Source organism: Netta rufina (genome assembly GCF_964035555.1).
Source record: "Netta rufina genome assembly, chromosome: 28".
NCBI classification, from domain to species: Eukaryota; Metazoa; Chordata; class Aves; order Anseriformes; family Anatidae; genus Netta; species Netta rufina.
The window spans coordinates 5,940,994-5,958,433 of NC_140152.1; the positions used below are offsets into that span (position 1 = coordinate 5,940,994).

Below are 17,440 nucleotides of genomic sequence, written 5' to 3' on the forward strand. Positions count from 1 at the left end.
GGGCAGCAAGAGCTGGCTTCTCCCTGAGGAGTGGGGAGCCAGGAGCTGAACACAGTGATGCAGATGGCAATGTAGAGACCTTTCCTGCCAGGGCCCAGGCCTACGGTACTTGAGCAAGCAACCAGGACAAGCCTGGAGACAATAGCTGGGTTCAACAAGAGCCAAGATCATCAGGCAAGTTTGTGGCAATAAGGCAAAGCCAAGGCCAAGCTAGGGAGTTAATCTGCAGGCCAGTATCACTATCAGGACTGGTAAAGAGGGTCAGACGTAGTCCAGTGATTGCCAAGCAAATGTATTAGACAAATCCAACATCAAGATAGGAAGACGATCCAGGGGTTGAGGTCCAGATAGCAAGCTGCATGACTGGGCATGTTCACAGCTATGGCTAAGGTGGAAACTCTCACATCTGTGACACACAGATCAGACAAGGACTGAAGGCACAGGCCTGAGCTGAAGTGAGGCTCCGGGACCCATGGGCAGAGGACACAGGTGAGGCTAGGCAAGACCTATCAGTACAGTCAGGTCCCTGTTAGCCAGATGGGTTCAGATTACCTGTCTGTAGTCTAAGTAAGGCTTCAGCTTACTTTCTGCCACATCCCATAAACTATTAATCTTCCTAAAAAGGTCTTAAAATCCAATAGGTCTATTCTCACCTGTTGCATGTGCCCTGAAATTCGCCTGGAGACAATGCTTCATGGGTAAGAAGGGACAATCCCATGCCTTGTAAGGATCACAGAAAAACTGTTCAGAAGACAATTACCTCCCGATGCAGTCACACAGTGATTTTCTGCTTTGTTCAGGGCAGTCCTAGCACAGCAGTTACCACAGAGAAACCAAGTGCTCCTGTCTCAGGTGGGGACAATAAACTAGAATTGGGGCAAGAGAGGGCCATGTCTGGAAATAGTTCAGTGTACTCATGACAGCTAGCTCCTATTTCTTTTATCTCCTGTGAAATTAAGGCCTATGGAAAGAGTCCGGAGCACAGCTAAGCCTGTATTGTGGTCTGCAGTGCCTATCCCCATAGCTACACAGCTGCACTCAATGGTTGCTACAATGTCAGCTGAGCCTTGAGGGATCTGTTAATCCTTCTCTGGTAGCCACATCATCAAGAGATGCTTATGAGCCCCAGGTGATGCTCTGAAGGGCCACAGAAGAGCTGCCTGATGTGAGAGCTGGCTGTCATAGAGCTAGTTCCTGTGAGCCAACAGACTGGGAGCAAGAGGGGGCCGATCTTGATCCCATCTAATTGGGGTCATCTTCCTCTACATTGAAGCAGCAGCAACTCAAAGCCTGACGTTTGCACAGATGTCCTCCTAATCTCCCAATTCCCTCCCTCCTCCCTTTCTATTCAGGTGAAGGGAAAGCTATAGGAAGAATTTATGCTTCAAGTTGATTTACAGACAGGCCTGTCAATTTATCAACTCTTTTGATGCCACCTCTTTCCTTCCTCTGCTCCCCACTTACTCACCCCATCCTCCTTCTGCCCTCCTTCCTAAAATCATGGAAATTGAAGAGAAGAATCAGTATCTGCCCAGCAGCAAGATTCTTGCCACGACAGACTCACATATATGCTACTAATGTGGTGTATAGCAAAAGGGACCAGAAAATGAGCAGCCCCTGGGAACCCAAAGCTCTTCCTCTTGGGATGTGCTTGGAGTGCATGGACCAAGAAAACCCACTGGTGTGTCTCTAGGTTACTGCTGTGGCATATGGAACTTTAGCTTTGTTCCTCCCACCCACCCCATCTCCTGCCCCTTTCCTAGATAAATATAAGTATTATACAATCTCTTTTTTGTTTGTTTTTGAAGTGACTCACAGGACCAAATTTTTCCATTCAGAGACTGACTCCTTGCAAGAGGGGTTGGAAGCTAAGGGTTTACCTCTGCAGCAGTGTCTTCTCAGGAGGCACTGCAAATAGACCTGAACATTTTGAGAAGATGCCTGGATGGACAGAGACCAAGAGAGTGAGCACATCTCTCTACTCAACATTAACAAGAAGCAAGGAGAAAGAGAACCACATACCTCCAGGATTAGGGCACAGCCAGCTGCTCAGCTCAAGTCACTCACCCACCAACCTTAGCACCAGCCTGGTTAAGGATCTCAAGAGCTTCTGTCTTACCCTTCCAAGGGCTTCTGCAGACCAAGCTCCTGGAATTTGGTGCCAAAGCCTATCGTGAGCACTCCTCAATTAGGCTGAAAGCACAGGAAATCAACCCTTTTACCTACAGGAGCTGTACTGCCTCCCCACACATTGTACTGGCCCAACTTCATAGCTCTTCGTGGTAACAGGGCATTTTTTTGATCAAGGGAGAAGATGAAAGTGTGAGCAAATGCCATCTCCAAAATAGTGACAGAAACCTCCCAGGGGCCACACGCTGCTTCCATGTATTGGAAGTGGCCTAAAGCTGGCTAGCAGGCATTTTTGATTCACAGACCACACAGGACATATTCTCCATCTGAATTTGGCAAGAAGACTCACCTCTTGCACCCTCTGCAAAGCTTTCACAAGCAGACACAAGGATAGTATGTTGAAAGGTGGTTGTCATTCTTTTTTTTCCCCCACCACTCCCTCCAAGGGAGGGATTATGCAGAATATATATACACACACATATATACATACACTTAAGCACAGAACGTAATTCAGAGCTTAAAAAAGATCCCTGAGCGTGTGCGGGTCATACTGACAAGGCAAAACCCTTTAATGACTTCAGTCTTTTCTAGTTTCTATTAAAATAAAGAGGAAAGAAGGAAGAAGAAAAAAAAAACAAAAACAAAAACAAAAGCAAACAAACAAACAAAACCCTCCTGAATAAATAGCTTCATTATTCCAGAATTTGATAAGGTGTCAAGAACATTTCTGTGTGTATGTATGTGCATGTCTGTGTTCAAATGTGAACAGAGGGTTGGTGGAGAAAGGTTGATGCAATTGATCCTGAAGAGAGATCCAGGGACTTGAGAGGACCTCGACCACCTCTCATCCTCCTCCAGTTTCCCTTTGTTCAGATGTCTGTGGCATAGTTCTTTAAGTACCTTCAGATCTCCTGAACCACCCCTCTGTATCGAATGCTGAGAGTTTACAAGAGAGATGGATGAAGCTGTGGGACTCTGTGTGTTTCTATAGTCCATGTTTACTTATTGTAAATACCATTTTTATACTTAACATCTATTATGTATGTGATTTGTATAATGTACTTTATTTCTGCTACAATTAATTTCATGAAGTTTAAATTTAACCTAATTTTGAACAAAAAAATAAAACGACCAACAAATGCAAAATGGGAAGAAAAAAAGGGGGAATTTTGGAAATGCTAGGTCAAGCTCGTTTAAAACAAGCATTTACAATTTTTTCCATCACAGTTACTGATGTGACTGTACACCGGTACAGGCGTGATACAAGCTTCATCAATGTCCAATGCCTTGCTCTGGTCTAAAAAAATCTTAAATTTATTTAATAAAAGTTTTACTTCCTAAGTCACTTGGGTTTTACTCCGTGTGTTGGCTGCACCCGCTCTCACCCAGTGCTTACACCCGAAGACAACCGCTCACGGCACCGCATGCCCCGCGGCCGGGCCCGCTGCTCCCGCAGGCCGGCGCCGTTTCCCGCTCCCCTCGGCCCCGCCCGCGGTTTCCGCCCAGCCGCCGCCAGCCCCGGCGCCGCTTCCCGAAGTTTCTCCCTGCCGCGCGCCGCTCCCGCCGCGCCCCCCCGGCTCCCGGCCGCCAGCCCCGAGGCCGTGGCGGTTGGCGGTTGGAGGAGCCGCCCGCCGATCGAGGCAGGGGGCGGGGCTGCCGGGCCTCCCGCCGACCGGAGAAGCTCACGGCCGCGGCCGATTTGCATATCCCTCGGGCTCAGCCAATCCGGCGCTGCCGCTCGCCCGGCCCGCTCCGAGGGGGCGGGGCCTCCCCCGGCCCCCGCTCCGGGCGCCCCCCTCAGCGCCGTTCTCTCGCCGCCCCCCGCCCCGCGGGCGTTCAGGCCCCGCATCCGCCGGCCTCGGCCCCGCTCCGGGGCCCCCCGCTCCCAGCGCCCCTCTGTTGCCACCGGCGGTGAACCAAAGCAGCTTTCTCAACACCCAAGATTTGGTGTACTAGTAACAGACAATCCGTATCCGAATTAGTAAAGTAGACGAGGAAAAAGCCATAAACCTAAGTTTTATTCTAGTTTTAACACCTTTGAAAACACAGGTTAGTAACCAGCCTTGCATGGCTTCCAGACACTGCTATTCCTCCTCTATGGGACAATCGTGAGTAAAGGGGCTAAATAAGAGCTTGGGGACATAAATAAATCTTGAGGACAAAAAGCAGATGGAAAAGACAGAGGGGTGAGGGAAGGAAGAACAGGCTAAAGGATTGAGTCCTTCCAGTGAGGGAATAGGTACGTGGGGATGAAAAAACAAACGCACACTTTGCCCAAATCACTCAGAAAACACTCCCAGCTCCAGATTCACCTGTGTCAACCATGCTGGAGTTTTGCATGCACAGAAGCAAGGACCGGACAATGGGGCTGACTCAGAAAGCCACAGGTTTTTGCACCTCACTGCCTTTGGCTTTGCCACCTTGAGTTCCTTCAAGGGGAAGCATAAGCAGGGAGGAAGGCTGATATGTACCGCTCAGTTTAATATGACTGCAATATAAAACCAGCAAAAGTATTGTTTTCACAACGCCAAACTCTCACAACAGGGTCTTTCTTTCCTCTTCTATTTTTGCTCTGTGCACATCAAATTGTCCTGGCCTGGGAAACACCTTGATACACACCCCCAGAAGCCCTTGGTCCCAGCAGGCTCTGGTCTTGTCACACAGAGTACTGCAAGCTGCATTCTTCCTACATAGAAGAAGAATCATACTTGGTAGGCAGAAGTTGGGGGTGCTGGTAGGGGGTTATTCTGCTTCCCCAACCTGGCTACTGTTCATCAGCAAAAGCAGAATATGGGCGTAACAGTTCTGCTTGTCATTCCCAGAGCCATGAAAAGGAAAGAACCCCCACCTTCCTCTCCAAGATATTTGTTCTTTATCCATGCTGGGAAACTGGCTGTGGATGGAGGGAAAGCACTCAGCTGAGTGCTGACTCGTTTTAGCACCCCAAGTACCTGATGAACAATAAGGGAAGGTGAATCCACTCCTGAAATGCAACACCCACAGTAGCACTTCTACATTAGCAAGAGGGGAAAACAACCATATGTGCCTGGTTTGCCGTTCCCAAGCAATGCCCAATAAACCTGCAGAGCCCACCTCAGCTTTGGTGCCATACACTGCAGCATCTGTTAGAAAAGGTTGGAAGGGCTCTGAACACTTTGTTCCTGCTGAAGACTGTTGCTTGACCCTTGGCAGAGAATATGAGGCACTAATAACCTTCAGGCATTACAGATGGAGCTGAGGGAAGAACTTGAGGTGGTAAGAGCAGACAGGTGAGGCTGAAGGAAAGAAAATGGGTGGAAAGCTCAGACACAGTGAACAGGGGGAATGGATCTCTGACTACTAGTCAGAAAAATCAGAACTATGACTGATGCAGGATGAAAGGGAGTTCAAGCAGAGTCTTATGAAATGAGCTAAGCTTACTTTTCCACCACTGCTGTCTTGCTCCCAACTGATAGTGATGGTTGACCGGAATGCTTAGTGGGACAGGGGTGACTATAATTAGAAGGGGTGTAGTACAGGAGAGGAGACTGAGACTGTGCAGCCTTCAAGGGCTGCTGTAGTTATAGTAACTCTGTAAAACCTGGTTCCGGTGGCAGGGGAACAAAACCCAGAGGCTGCATGTGTACTGCAGCCACCACGGGTAGAAAACCTCCTGCACCTTGGTGGCACCCGCTTGGATGATGGCGAGTGCTGCTTCAGCAGCAGGAGAAGCAGTTAGGTACACTTTACCCCTGGAAAGAAAGAATCAGAGAATCACTCAAAGCTAGTCCCTGTTGTGGTTTTAACTATGCAGAATGACTACCACACGGTTCTGCATGTTCATGTTCCACGCAGAGGTGGACACACCCATACGATGTATCCAAGCAGATGTACTCTTCATGTTAGTTTTCAAGCACATCCAAACAGATGCCCACACCATCTTAAATACAGTTGTTTGCACTTCTTTGCATGCTTTCAAGGGATGTGTTCCTGCAGACACTCCCTCGCAGACTCACACCCTCCTCCAAATACATACCTGGTTTTCTCTAATGCCGTATCAGTATCAATCAGGCCCAGGATGCACAGTGTGACAGAGATGTTTCTCTTCTGCATGATGAGTTCATGGCGCAGTGAGCTGAAGAATCCATCCAAAGCAAACTTGGTGGCAGAGTAAGAAGTGGTGAAGGGAGTGGGTATTTTCCCTGGAAAGGAGAAGAAGAGAATGGAAAAGACCAGGAAAGTGGTTGTAGGGTGGATGGCGCCCCATTTCATGTAACCACAGGGACTGGGTCACATGGTGGTATATCTGGCCATGGTAGTTCCCAGTCACCCAAGCACATTAGGTTGCAGGGAAGGACCACAGCTGTGGTGAATGCAGTGCCCTTGAGCAGACACACTGAAGGCTTTTTCCTGCCTTTCCATCCCGTACAGTAGGTACAGCTACTTGGCAGACTGCTATTTAGGCTGGCCAAAGCCAGAAGGCCTTAGAGCAGCAGGAAGGTTTTAATGCTGTGTCAGAAAAGCAGGAAATGGGCCTGGGTGTGAGGGACTGGAGCCAAACAAGTAGATCAGGGTGCATGCTAAGTAAAGAGCAAAATTACAAGGGAATACAAAAAGATGCAACACAGAGAAGGTCTTCCAGAAAGCAAGAAGCCCAGCCAGCCACCATCCTGCTTAATATTAGAAAAAGCACAGCTTGAACATCTGTTGAAGGACACAGAGAAACAGTGTGTGCTGGGAACCATGGTTTTGACAAGAACAGCACTTGTGCCAGTTACAAACACTAACCTGTGAGGGAAGAGACGACCACCAGAGAGCCTTTATTCTTCTCCAGGGTGGGAAGAGCTGCTGTTGTGAGGGCCACATAACTAAAGAAATTCACCTAAAATGATAAAGTAGTCATGGAAGGAGCAAGATTGTTTGGAGAGAAGGTCATCATGAGCCAGAAAGCTAACTCAGTGTTCATATTAAATTGAGCATGGCTTGGATTTGTGATTTCAAACATCAGGAGGAAAGAATCATCTCTGTGAGAACAGGGATAGGTAGTGCATATGTAAACCTTTCAGATTCCAGAAAATGCAATGGAGAAGAGTCAGAATGAAGGTTATTCCTGGGCTATAACATACAAATGTCTTGACAAGAGATAATTATCTGTCCCTGATTTCTCTGTATGTCATTCTTTACTCCACATTGTGCAACTGCCTGTACCTACCATAGCAATTTCTAACAGTTCTGGGCTAATGGGAGATAAGAAGGACAGAATGAAAGAGAGAAGAATTGAAGTTTTTCCCAGACATTCTTCTGCACATATATACACCAGCATAACTAAGCAAAACACCTAGTCCAGTGACAAACCATGTGACTTGACACACAAATGAAATAAAAGGTTTGTTCTAAGCTATTGCCACAGGCTTGAATTTGTCTTTAAGTCTCTTGAAGTTGTCTCAGGAGGTTAGACTCACTCAATTCCAGATGAGCTCTTCCTGCTGGGAATCCTCACCTGCATGAGCCAGCGGGTGTATTCCACATCTCCATTCCACATCTGGAAAGGGGAATTGCCAATGTGGTTTAACACTAGGTAATCCAGTCCCCCTGTGTACAGGAGAAAAAACAGTGAAATAGGGTGGCTGTCCCCAGTCAGTCACTGAGGAACTCAGAAATGCCAGCAGGAGGGCTGAACCAGCCCCTGAGGAGGCTGGAAAATGCTTCAGCATGGAGACATTAAACACGTCCATCTGACAGCAGCTGTGCCTGCTTCTCAAGGGTAGAACTGGAATGAAAGCTCCTTTTCTTTAACAGATGCTTTCTGTAATGATATTTCAGGGTAATGCAGACTTGGAATTTATGATATTTCAGGGTAATGCAGACTTGGAATTTAATTCCAGTGGTGCACTCTATTTTTAAAGTTTTAAGTACAGAGAATTATAACAGAAAAATTAAGATTGGTATGAGAATGCATATGTGTGAAAACACCAGCAGGAATAGCAAAAGGCCTAAGAATTATCATATATTGATGGCTGCTGGATTGGCAGGTCATCCAGATCGCAGCACAATTTAAGACAATTTCTTAAGACACTCACAGCAAGAAAACCAAAAAAATAATGAAGTAATTAAGACACTCAGGCAATGGACAAACGGACAGTGAGTATAATAGAAAATGTTGCCTAATAACAGCCTTAACCTAATAAGATGGGGTGGAGAGGCGAATGATTATAATCACTCTTACAGGGAAAGAAAGATAATCAAATAGCAGCATGTGATCACCAACCAAAACCCAGGAAACATGATGAGGACTCTACAGCTGGTATTCCTTGTCCTTTTTATCACCAGTAGTAAGCCTGGAGAGGGTACTTGGTCATACACATCTTGTTGCCTGTTAGTACAAAAGAACGAGTGGCTGAGAATCTCTGCGAGTATGAGATGTGTGAATCAGTTAAAATAAGAACCTCCTATGAAGTCTTGGACTCAGCTTTGCTAAAGGAACAGGTCACTGCTTTCAGACCTCCTAGTTTCTGTTTCTCTCAACACAAGACACTATGTCTGCTCAGGGCTGGGTGTGTGCAGCTGGTACCTGCTCATGTATAGCGAATGTATGAGGTACTGTAGCTGTTGCTACGAGGGCATGGTTTCAGCAAAGTACTTTGAGCAAATATTTTTTGCATATTTTTCTCCTCTAGCAAAATACATTTGTATATGCTGCCTGAAGAGTCCTCCTCACGAAAAGCAACTGAAAAGTCAGCCACTCCCAGACTGGTGTTTACAAATGCCACATCCTCTCTTCCTAAACACTCCCCTCAGTGAGGGACATGTGGAAGCTGAAGCAGGAAGCTCCTACTGGAATGTGAGTTATCTGTGTATCTGAGAGCCTGAGAGATGCCAAAGATGAAGCCAGAACAGAATTAAGATCACAATCAGAACCCCTCCTGGGTTCTGGCTTGGTTCTGACCAGGCAAGCAGTGAACATCTGAAAAATTATGACACCTCACCTTTCACAGCTTCCTGAACTTAGGTAAATTACAGAAAGCCACATCTCTTGACTCCAGGGTTATCAAAGAGAAGCCAAGATTGGCAAGGCCAGAGGAGCTGGGATGAGGACTGTTATCAGATTTATTTCCAATCAGTTTCCTCAAACTTGGATGTCAGTACAAAGCAAGATATGGCTTGAGAACTGTAATCCCTGAAGGGTGACCAGGGCAAGGTGTCATCTACACCTTTGCTGAACAAAGGAACATGTCATATAAACTGAAACAACCAGCAAAGTTTGTTTCCACTCTTCCGTATCTGCCATTTTTCTTCTGCTTACCCAGTTTTTGGACAGCAAACTGAACCACCTTTTCAGGCTCTGAAGGGGAAGACATATCGGCCGGAACATAGAAGACTTTCTTTGCTCCAAGTGTCAGGCATTTCTCCATCACCTTGAAAAACAACACTCCCCCAGAGATTAAACAAAATTGGGTGGGAGGGGAAAGAACAGAAGGGCACTGTAAGGAGCTTTTTTTCTCCCCACACTATAGTCAGTAACAGTCAATTCTAGACAAAGACACACACTTTAATTCTAAATCTAACACTATTCAGCCTGCAGAGGGCTCATTTTACATCAAGACTTCATCTACCCACTTAAACAGAGGTAACTCTTAGCAAGATGCAGATTCTATAAATCTTGGAAAAGGATCAAGAATCATCCAAAAAGACAATCTTCAGAAGAAGTGTGATGAGTATGTGAAGGTGCGAATGGTACATCTAGCTATCTGCTGAAATAATGCCTGCCAGGCTTTAGGAAGTGTCCTAATGCGTACGATGCTCACTGTCCCTGACCTTCCTTTTGCATCATTTCATAATGCAGAACTTTCCAGGCAAGTCACTTATCCCCACAGTCTGAAAGAGACCTCTCAATTTTGTCTCATTTTATATACTACAGATAAAGGAGTCTCATCTATTTGAGCTGTTCAAACATTATTACAAAGAGTTTGTAGTCTTTAACAAAAAAGATACAAACAGAATTGCTTGGACACTGAAGAGGTACACAGTATCTCATAGGAACCGTAGTTCAGACAACATATATCCATGTTCCCATACAGGCCAAACTCCCTTCTAAATAACATTTTCCTTCTAGATTACCTCTCCCCAGTATGCCTTCTGGTAAGAAAAAGGTATATTGCAGCAGACATGGGCGTATGATAACACAGACAGAGCAACCCATCCAGGTGACAGATAGAATGGTAGAGGACACTAACAGTGAATCAGGCTCAAAATGTACTGCTGATACACTTTTTTTTTTTTTTTTTTCCAGAAAGTGTTAAAAGTTTCTTACAGTAATTCAGTTGGTGAGTAAAACAGTTGCATTGGAAAATGCCAACATTTGTTTGTGTGTGCATGCATGTGTGTGCAAAAGTCCAAAACCCTCATGTTTTCCCTCAAACAAGGAAGTTCTTACCTTCTGCAGCACAGCTTCCCTCCTAGCAGTCAGAAGAATTTCAGCACCAAATCTGGCATAATGGTATGCCATCTGCTCTCCAATCCCAGCACTGGCTCCAGTCAGGAGAACACGGGCACCAGAAAGGCTCTCTTATTCATGGGAAAGATGAAAAAAAAGGTATAGAAGTAAAGGACGCACCACAGCAGCTGCCCCTGGCTAATGGCAGAGCTCTAAAGTAGGAAGGTGTGTGTGTGTTCTCAAAAGGCTCAGTGCTTCTCCATAACTAGTAAAGAAGCAGGACTATCCCAAAGAAGCCATGAGATTAACAATGCCTTCTGATGCTAGAGTGAAAATAATCAAGGATCACCTAACCTTTGAAGAATGAGCTACTTTTCCCTTCTGGCAGGTGCCTGTGGCACAAAGCTAGTCATCAGATAACCAGCCATTTCATGTCAAGTAGCGAGCCACCTTGACCTGTTTTGGACTGGGTCACAGGAAAGCTCACCTAGCTCATGAGCCCTGGCACATGGCAGTCAGCTCAGCCTAGCTCTTCTGATATGTAACAGACAGTTCCTTCCTTCATCCTGGCAACCCCAGGCTCGCTATCAGTCACAGAGTAGGAAGCTCAGTCTGACCCACCCTGCTCAGACAGTAGCTGACATGCTACCTGGCTCCACCTCAGGTAAACCATGGGCAGAAAAAGACCACCAATATTTCCAAGTTTGGAAATAGAGTATCTTCTCTTACACATTTTATATTCTAGTTTGGACTGAACCCTGTGGTGAGTCTACCTGGGTTAAAAGTGTCTTTCCAGAAGAAAGCTAGAAGTACAGCTATAATCCCTGTAGCACAAAGCACTTTTCCAAGTGGCCTCATATCCCTCAAAGTTGTAAAGAACGAAGCCTCAAAGCTGAGCACTGCAGCCAAAATACTGTAATCTCCTTCCTCTGATGCTGTCAGCCAACCTGCAAGAGACAAAAGGTTTTGCATGACAAAAAAAAAGGAATTTACATATGTGAGGCACTGTGTGGAACTGAAAGAGACACCTGAGGTGTCTCTCCACTGACAGCCAGTCACCTTTGCTGAGAATGAAAGATGGGAGGGAGATTGACTTTTAACCCTTGAATAAGATGCTGCAAAGTTGCTGTTTCCCCACTGAAGGGAGAGGACACCACAGTCCTGCAAATGGTTTGAATTTGCCCAGGAAATACAAACTTGGTTATGCCAATTTTATGCAGGCATTTGTAAAGACTAAAGGGTTTGGAGCTTAGTTTCTTTAAAAAAGGGAAATAAAGGAAAGACAAAGAAAATACAAAGAAAATACATCTGATTCTAAGAAAGAGGTCTTTTGCTGTCAATTTCCACAGCTCTCTGAACTGAGAGAGCCTCTATACAGTAAGAGTTCTCTCTGTAGAAAGAAAACAAACAAAAACTTGCATCTAATCTTACAGAATGTTTAATTAATGAAAGAATTATTATGCTCATAGCTGAGAATATTCACCACATAAAAACAGTGCTTCAGGATAACTGGCACATCCTATTGCACACTGCAGAAATGAAGCAGCAGACAGGAATAACAGGCTGAAGCCTTGCTACAAGCATTGATGCTGAAGACCCGGATGAACTTCCATGCAAACGGGGTGGGGGTGAAGCCCGGCAAGAGACTGCTTATGGGTGTGACTGCACAGCATGAAAAAATGAAAAACTGCAAACAGGGCAACTGTCATGGGAGGCAGGGATTCTGTGGCAGCACACGGATGTGTCTGGAGGCCTTGAGAGTGGCTGTAACTGTTCCCATCAAAGTCGGTCAACAAAACTCTCTAAGACTCAGAATATTGTGTCCAGTTCTGGGCTCCTCATTTCAAGAAGGACGGGGAACTGCGTGAGAGAGTCCAGCACAGAGTCATGAGGATGATTAAGGGAGCAGAGCATCTCCCTTACGAGGAGAGGCTGAGGGAGTCTCTTTAGCTTGGAGGAGACTGAGGGGTGACCTTATTAATGCTTCTAAATCAGTAAAGTGTGAGTGTCAGGAGGACAGAGCCAGGCTCTTCTGGGTGACAGCCGATGATGAGACAAGGGGCAATGGGTGCAAGCTGGAACATAGGAGGTTCCGCTTAAATATGAGAGGAAACTTTGTCACACTGAGGGTGAGGGAGCACTGGAACAGGCTGCCCGGGGGGCTGTGGAGTCTCCTTCTCCGGAGACATTCAAAACCCACCTGGATGAGTTTCTGTGTGACCTGATACAGGTGCTCCTGCTCTGGCAGGGGGACTGGACTGGGTGATCTTTCAAGGTCCCTTCCAGTCCCTGACATGCTGTGGTTCTGTCATCTCTGTCTTTCTTTCCTTGTTTCAGTTTGGGTGCATGTACTGGGCTCGGCCGTTCACATGCGCGGGGCCCTGTGCGTGCTGTAGGTCCCTCGCCTGCTCTGCTCAGGCTCATCCCCCAGGCCGGGGCTAATCCCGCTCCGGGACAGCTCCGCGCGGCCTCACAGACGAGGCTGGCTCGTTAATTAGCCAGGAAGGCAGCACCGGAGGGACAAACTCCCTGCTCTTCCCTCCATCTAACTAAACACAGCTTCAGTTCGTTCTGTCCTTTCACAAAACTTTTCGCATTGGGCTCTGGTGCTCCCCCTCCCCGGCCCCGGCCCCGGCCCCGGCCCCGGCCCCGGCCCCGGCCCCGGCCCCCCGGCAGCCCCCGGCCCGCGGCTTCCCCCCCAACTTACGGCGCGGGGACTCAGCCGCAGGCACCACGTGACCCCCCTCGCACCTCCCCTGCCCGCCCCCCGGGGGAGGGGCGGCCCGGCCACGTGCCCGGCTCCCGGCGGCCCCGGGGCCGGCGCCCTGCCCTTGGCGCAGCCATGGCCGCCCGCCTGCTGCCCGCCGCCCGGTGAGTGCCGGCCCGGCCCGGCCCGGCCCGGCCCGGTCCCGGCAGCCGCTGCGCTCGGCAGGAGCCCCGCGGCCGGTCTGAGGCCCTGGGGCGCCGTGTGCTGAGGGGACGCTTTGTGGTCTGCGTGGCCGGCCGGGGCGCGGGGGGAGGCCTGGAAGGGCGCGTTGGGGAGCGAACGGGAAATCCTCGGTGGGGAAGCCCTTCTTCCCCTAAGTACTTGCGGATACGTGGGTTTAAGTATTGGTTCTCCTGCCTCTCCCAGTGTCTGTGTCTATCATAAGTTCTGTTGCGTTGCTGCGATCTGGCGAGGTTCTTCCCCTCCTCCCCAGGTGTGCAGTAGCTTTGTATATTTTTATTTTATTTAGAGGAGGTAGCGCTCTTGTCTATGAACCTGGAAAAGTTGCTCTCCTCAGATCTTTCATCAATAATGAAAAAATAAATAAGGGTCAAGTATTCGCATCTGTTTTGTGGGGTGCCACCACAGCTGTAAAACTGTAGTGTTAGGACAGTATGTGCTCTGCTGGGAAGCTTGAAAAGCCTTGGCCGTGTAGGCTTGGCTAAATGTTACACAGATCGTAATGAGCTAAGTAAGATGTTGGTACCTATTAAATTAATCAGATTACTTATTAACAAGATAGCAAGAACCCCATCATTAACATGCTGAATCCTATTGTCTCTTTTATCAAGGGTCTAAGCCAGTGGTTCTCATACTTAGAAAAGCGGCTCATACTTAGAGATTTTTGATGCTTCCACATTTTTTATTCTTGAAAACTCTTGCTGATAAAAAAGCAAACAATATGCTTTCTCACAGTTGATAGGGACTACTTGGTTTAGGGAAAAAAAAAAAAAGATGATAGCCAGATACTTGTCTGCTGCTTTTTGTCTGAAGTAAGACCTCAGAGGAAAGCATTTGTGACCTTTGGTTTCTTTATTGATCCCCTCCATTTTACAGTCACAACCTGCTGAGAGAGATGCAACAATACTCGTAATATGAACTGAAATGTTGCTGCTTTTGATTCTTTCAGGTTTATCATCAAAGGAAGCTTGGCTGGAGCTGCTGTATATGTGGCATATGATCAGGGGTTGCTGGGCAGCGGTGCAGAAGGTGCTGAAGCCCTCAAAAAAGCTCAAACAGTACTGCCTCCAGCTATCAAAGAATGGACAAGTTACGTAGGCTGGGAGGTAAGGACCATGCAGATAAACACTGTCAGCAAATTGGATGTTCTCTGAATAAGGAGGAGAAAACATTGGGATGATATTCAGGTTCAGTGATGTTGGCAGAAGTTTTGCTGTTTAATCTGAATTTCACACTAAGAATTCTTTGAAGAGGATTAGGGGAGAAAATTGTTTGTTGATGTCATTTGAAAGCAGACAAGGTAACTAACTAGCTTATGCAGGGTCAAAGAGGAGAGACTACATGCTTGATCTGGGAGATATTTCAGTATGCTTTTTATTGAAGGATCCTACATACTTTTAAAAAATTAAAGATTCTTCTTCTGATTTGTCAGACTGCTAACAGTCAAGTTGAATTTAAATTGCCTGAAGAAACCCTTGTCTTTAACTAATTCTTAGTTTTTAAAATCCTCAGGACAAGCCTTTGCTGAAAGTTGGAAAAGTAGTTGCTTATTATAGTATCCAATATGGGAAATACTTAAGGAGTAAGTAATTAAGTATTTATTTATGGAGGTGATTTTTCAGAGTACTCAAATGTTAAGTACTGCCTTCTGCCTCTACTTTACACTGTAGGAAATAAAAAAGTCTAGGCTTTAGGGCACATGTCTGATGCTTTTTGAGACTTAGAGACAGCAAGCACTGAAATATGTTCGAGATCTGAGGACATGAAGCTTTTCCAAGGTGATGTGGCTTTTCTTATAAGTGAAACCTCCAAGTGCTGATATTTTGTCTTTCTCTTTCTAGCTCCCGCCCACTCCAAAAATTGACTTTTCCCCCTCTGATTCCTGGAATAAAGGTAAAATTTTTCGTTAAACTGTGAAAGGGGCAGAGGATCAACAGTGATGCAGCTTATCTCAGTACTGCCATCCTTAAGCGAATTATCGAGAAAGGGATGATTGTGTAGTCTGGTAGAGGGAGCACTGGGTCTTGGACTAGGGATGTGTATTCTGCTTCAGGTTCCACAACTAGCATACTGAGTGACTTTGTGCAGTTCATTTTATCTCATTATCTTAATTTCCAATTGTGAAATCAAGAGGAAAATGTGTGCCCATAAACCTTTTTACCTTTTCTAACTGGAGGAGCTAATACTTCTTTTACCTACATAGCTTGCTTGCCTACTGGTGGGTACTGCCAGTGCTCCAAGGTACTCTCTTGTATCCCAGAATGTAAGATTGAATGTTTCAGTAAAGTATCGGGGTGGGGGTCTGTGGCTCCAACAATAACTAGACAAAGAGTTTATGGACCAGTAACATGAGGTCATCAGTAGTGGTAATAGTGATCAGGGAAACTAGAGCATAAAAAATAAATCATGGTTTACTCTTGAAAAAGGTGAATCTTTTATGAACTCTTCATATACTAGTGTCTGAACTCCATTTCTGACTTTTGAGAGGGGATGAGTATTCCTGTAATTACTAGGATTTTAGAGATCATGTTTCAAGTCCAATGCATGTTATAAATACCAAATAATTTATAGTTCCTATGGTGCAGCAAAGTCTTAATTTAACTGTGAGGAAACAGCCCACAAACACTGTGACACACCCAAAATCACATGTGGAGCCTGTGGCAAGACCGGAAGTGAAGTTGAACTTAGATGAGTATCAGTTCCTTGTTTTAACCTTGAAATTGTCTATCCCTTATACTGGTCCTGAAGCTGGAATTTCTCTGTCACATGATACTGAGACAACAAAGCTGCATTTGAACCAAGGATTACTCAGGCCTCAGGTGCTTGAAAGCTTCTCAGAAAAAGCTAGATCTTTATCTCTGTCTTTAAAGAGATCCGTGATGCTAGAATAACATTGGGAATTATGGCTTGAATGATACTCTTCCTGGGAAAATAATTCTCTGCTTTCTTTGCAGGAGTGCAGACAGTCATGTCTGCTTTATCTGTAGCTCCCACCAGGGCCTGTGAATACACTATGGAAGGCTGGAAGTATATGAAGGATCTTGTCAAATGAAAACATTCTCCAGGATTCATGGTTCTCTCTATGATGTGTTCTTCTTGGGATGATATGTAGTCCATCCCTCTAGATGGCAGCTCAGCCATGCAAGGGCTACAATAAAAGACTGTGGAACATCCATTTCTGTTTGGGTTGGTTTTAGCATGCACCTTAATGATTGTGTTGTGCCTTACTAATTAGACACTTCAGCAGAGATCACAGATCAGTTGTACTGAAGTGTTGGCTATATGCTGAGGTACAGCCTCTGCAGCTATGCTCCCAAGAGAGGGACGCAGATTGCACCTGATCTTGGCAGTGGAGGCAGCATTTCTCTCACACTGGTGTGCTGACATGGCCACGTTGTTTTTGTCTCTGCTAGTAGCAGACTGAGCCAAGACAAAATAAGGCAGAAAACACAGGGTGTTAACAGAATAGGACAAATGCTTACTCAGATCAGGCAGCAGATTTAAAACACGAGAAGGAAAAGGGGATTTGTAGGGATTTTTTTTCCCTTTTAAAGATCGTTTTATGATGAAACTTTCTGTCCAGGGATTTCAGAGTTGGTTAAGGTATAAATAGCTTTAAAAAGTGCTTAAGCTAATTCCTAGAGGCTAGATCTGTCAGTGGCTCTTAAACCTAACTGTCTAGGTGGAAGCCAGAGGTCAGTAAACCTTGGAGTGCCACAAACTGGGAGCTTATCACCCAATTCAGTAACAATCGGATTGCTCTGTATGTACTCTATCCTGACATACTTTTCTATAAGTATCTGCCACTGGAAGGGAAAGAATACTGAGTGGGAAGAGCTTTCTGATCTGACCTGGTCCACATATAATCCTCTTACTACATCTTAATGGCAATGAATATATTCAGTAAACAACTCATCCTTTCACAAAATTGGTGAGTTTTAAGTCAAATG

General features: G+C 46.0%; 3 protein-coding genes across 5 annotated transcripts in view; 2 read left to right on the forward strand and 1 right to left on the reverse strand.

The window, feature by feature from the left end:
• Nucleotides 1-3,374, forward strand: part of CELF5 (CUGBP Elav-like family member 5) — a gene marked incomplete at its 5' end in the record, with an annotated part of 38,055 nt that extends 34,681 nt beyond the window's left edge. The window contains one exon of the mRNA XM_084302893.1: nucleotides 1,809-3,374. The remainder of the gene's footprint in view (nucleotides 1-1,808) is intronic.
• A 797-nt stretch (nucleotides 3,375-4,171) lies between these two features.
• HSD11B1L (hydroxysteroid 11-beta dehydrogenase 1 like) lies at nucleotides 4,172-13,286 on the reverse strand. Of its 3 annotated transcripts, XR_014619169.1 has the most exons (9): nucleotides 13,251-13,286; nucleotides 11,317-11,490; nucleotides 10,544-10,674; nucleotides 9,413-9,524; nucleotides 7,610-7,701; nucleotides 6,898-6,991; nucleotides 6,146-6,311; nucleotides 5,551-5,861; nucleotides 4,172-5,405 (listed from the first exon to the last, which is right to left on the reverse strand). XR_014619169.1 is itself a non-coding variant. In XM_084302654.1 (8 exons), the coding sequence occupies exons 2-8, from the start codon at nucleotides 11,399-11,401 to the stop codon at nucleotides 5,675-5,677; spliced, it is 867 nt and encodes a 288-aa protein (XP_084158780.1). In that variant the 5' UTR covers nucleotides 11,402-11,490; nucleotides 13,251-13,286; the 3' UTR covers nucleotides 4,172-5,674. The 3 variants fall into 3 exon arrangements, 2 of the variants coding, with proteins under 2 accessions (XP_084158780.1, XP_084158781.1); XM_084302654.1 differs by having other exon boundaries at nucleotides 4,172-5,861; XM_084302655.1 differs by lacking the exon at nucleotides 11,317-11,490 and having other exon boundaries at nucleotides 4,172-5,861.
• A 30-nt stretch (nucleotides 13,287-13,316) lies between these two features.
• Nucleotides 13,317-16,663, forward strand: MICOS13 (mitochondrial contact site and cristae organizing system subunit 13). Its single transcript, XM_084302663.1, has 4 exons — nucleotides 13,317-13,414; nucleotides 14,440-14,596; nucleotides 15,332-15,383; nucleotides 16,445-16,663. Exons 1-4 carry the CDS (start codon nucleotides 13,386-13,388, stop codon nucleotides 16,540-16,542), a joined length of 336 nt encoding a protein of 111 aa, XP_084158789.1. The 5' UTR covers nucleotides 13,317-13,385; the 3' UTR covers nucleotides 16,543-16,663.
• The last annotated feature ends 777 nt before the right edge of the window (nucleotides 16,664-17,440 follow it).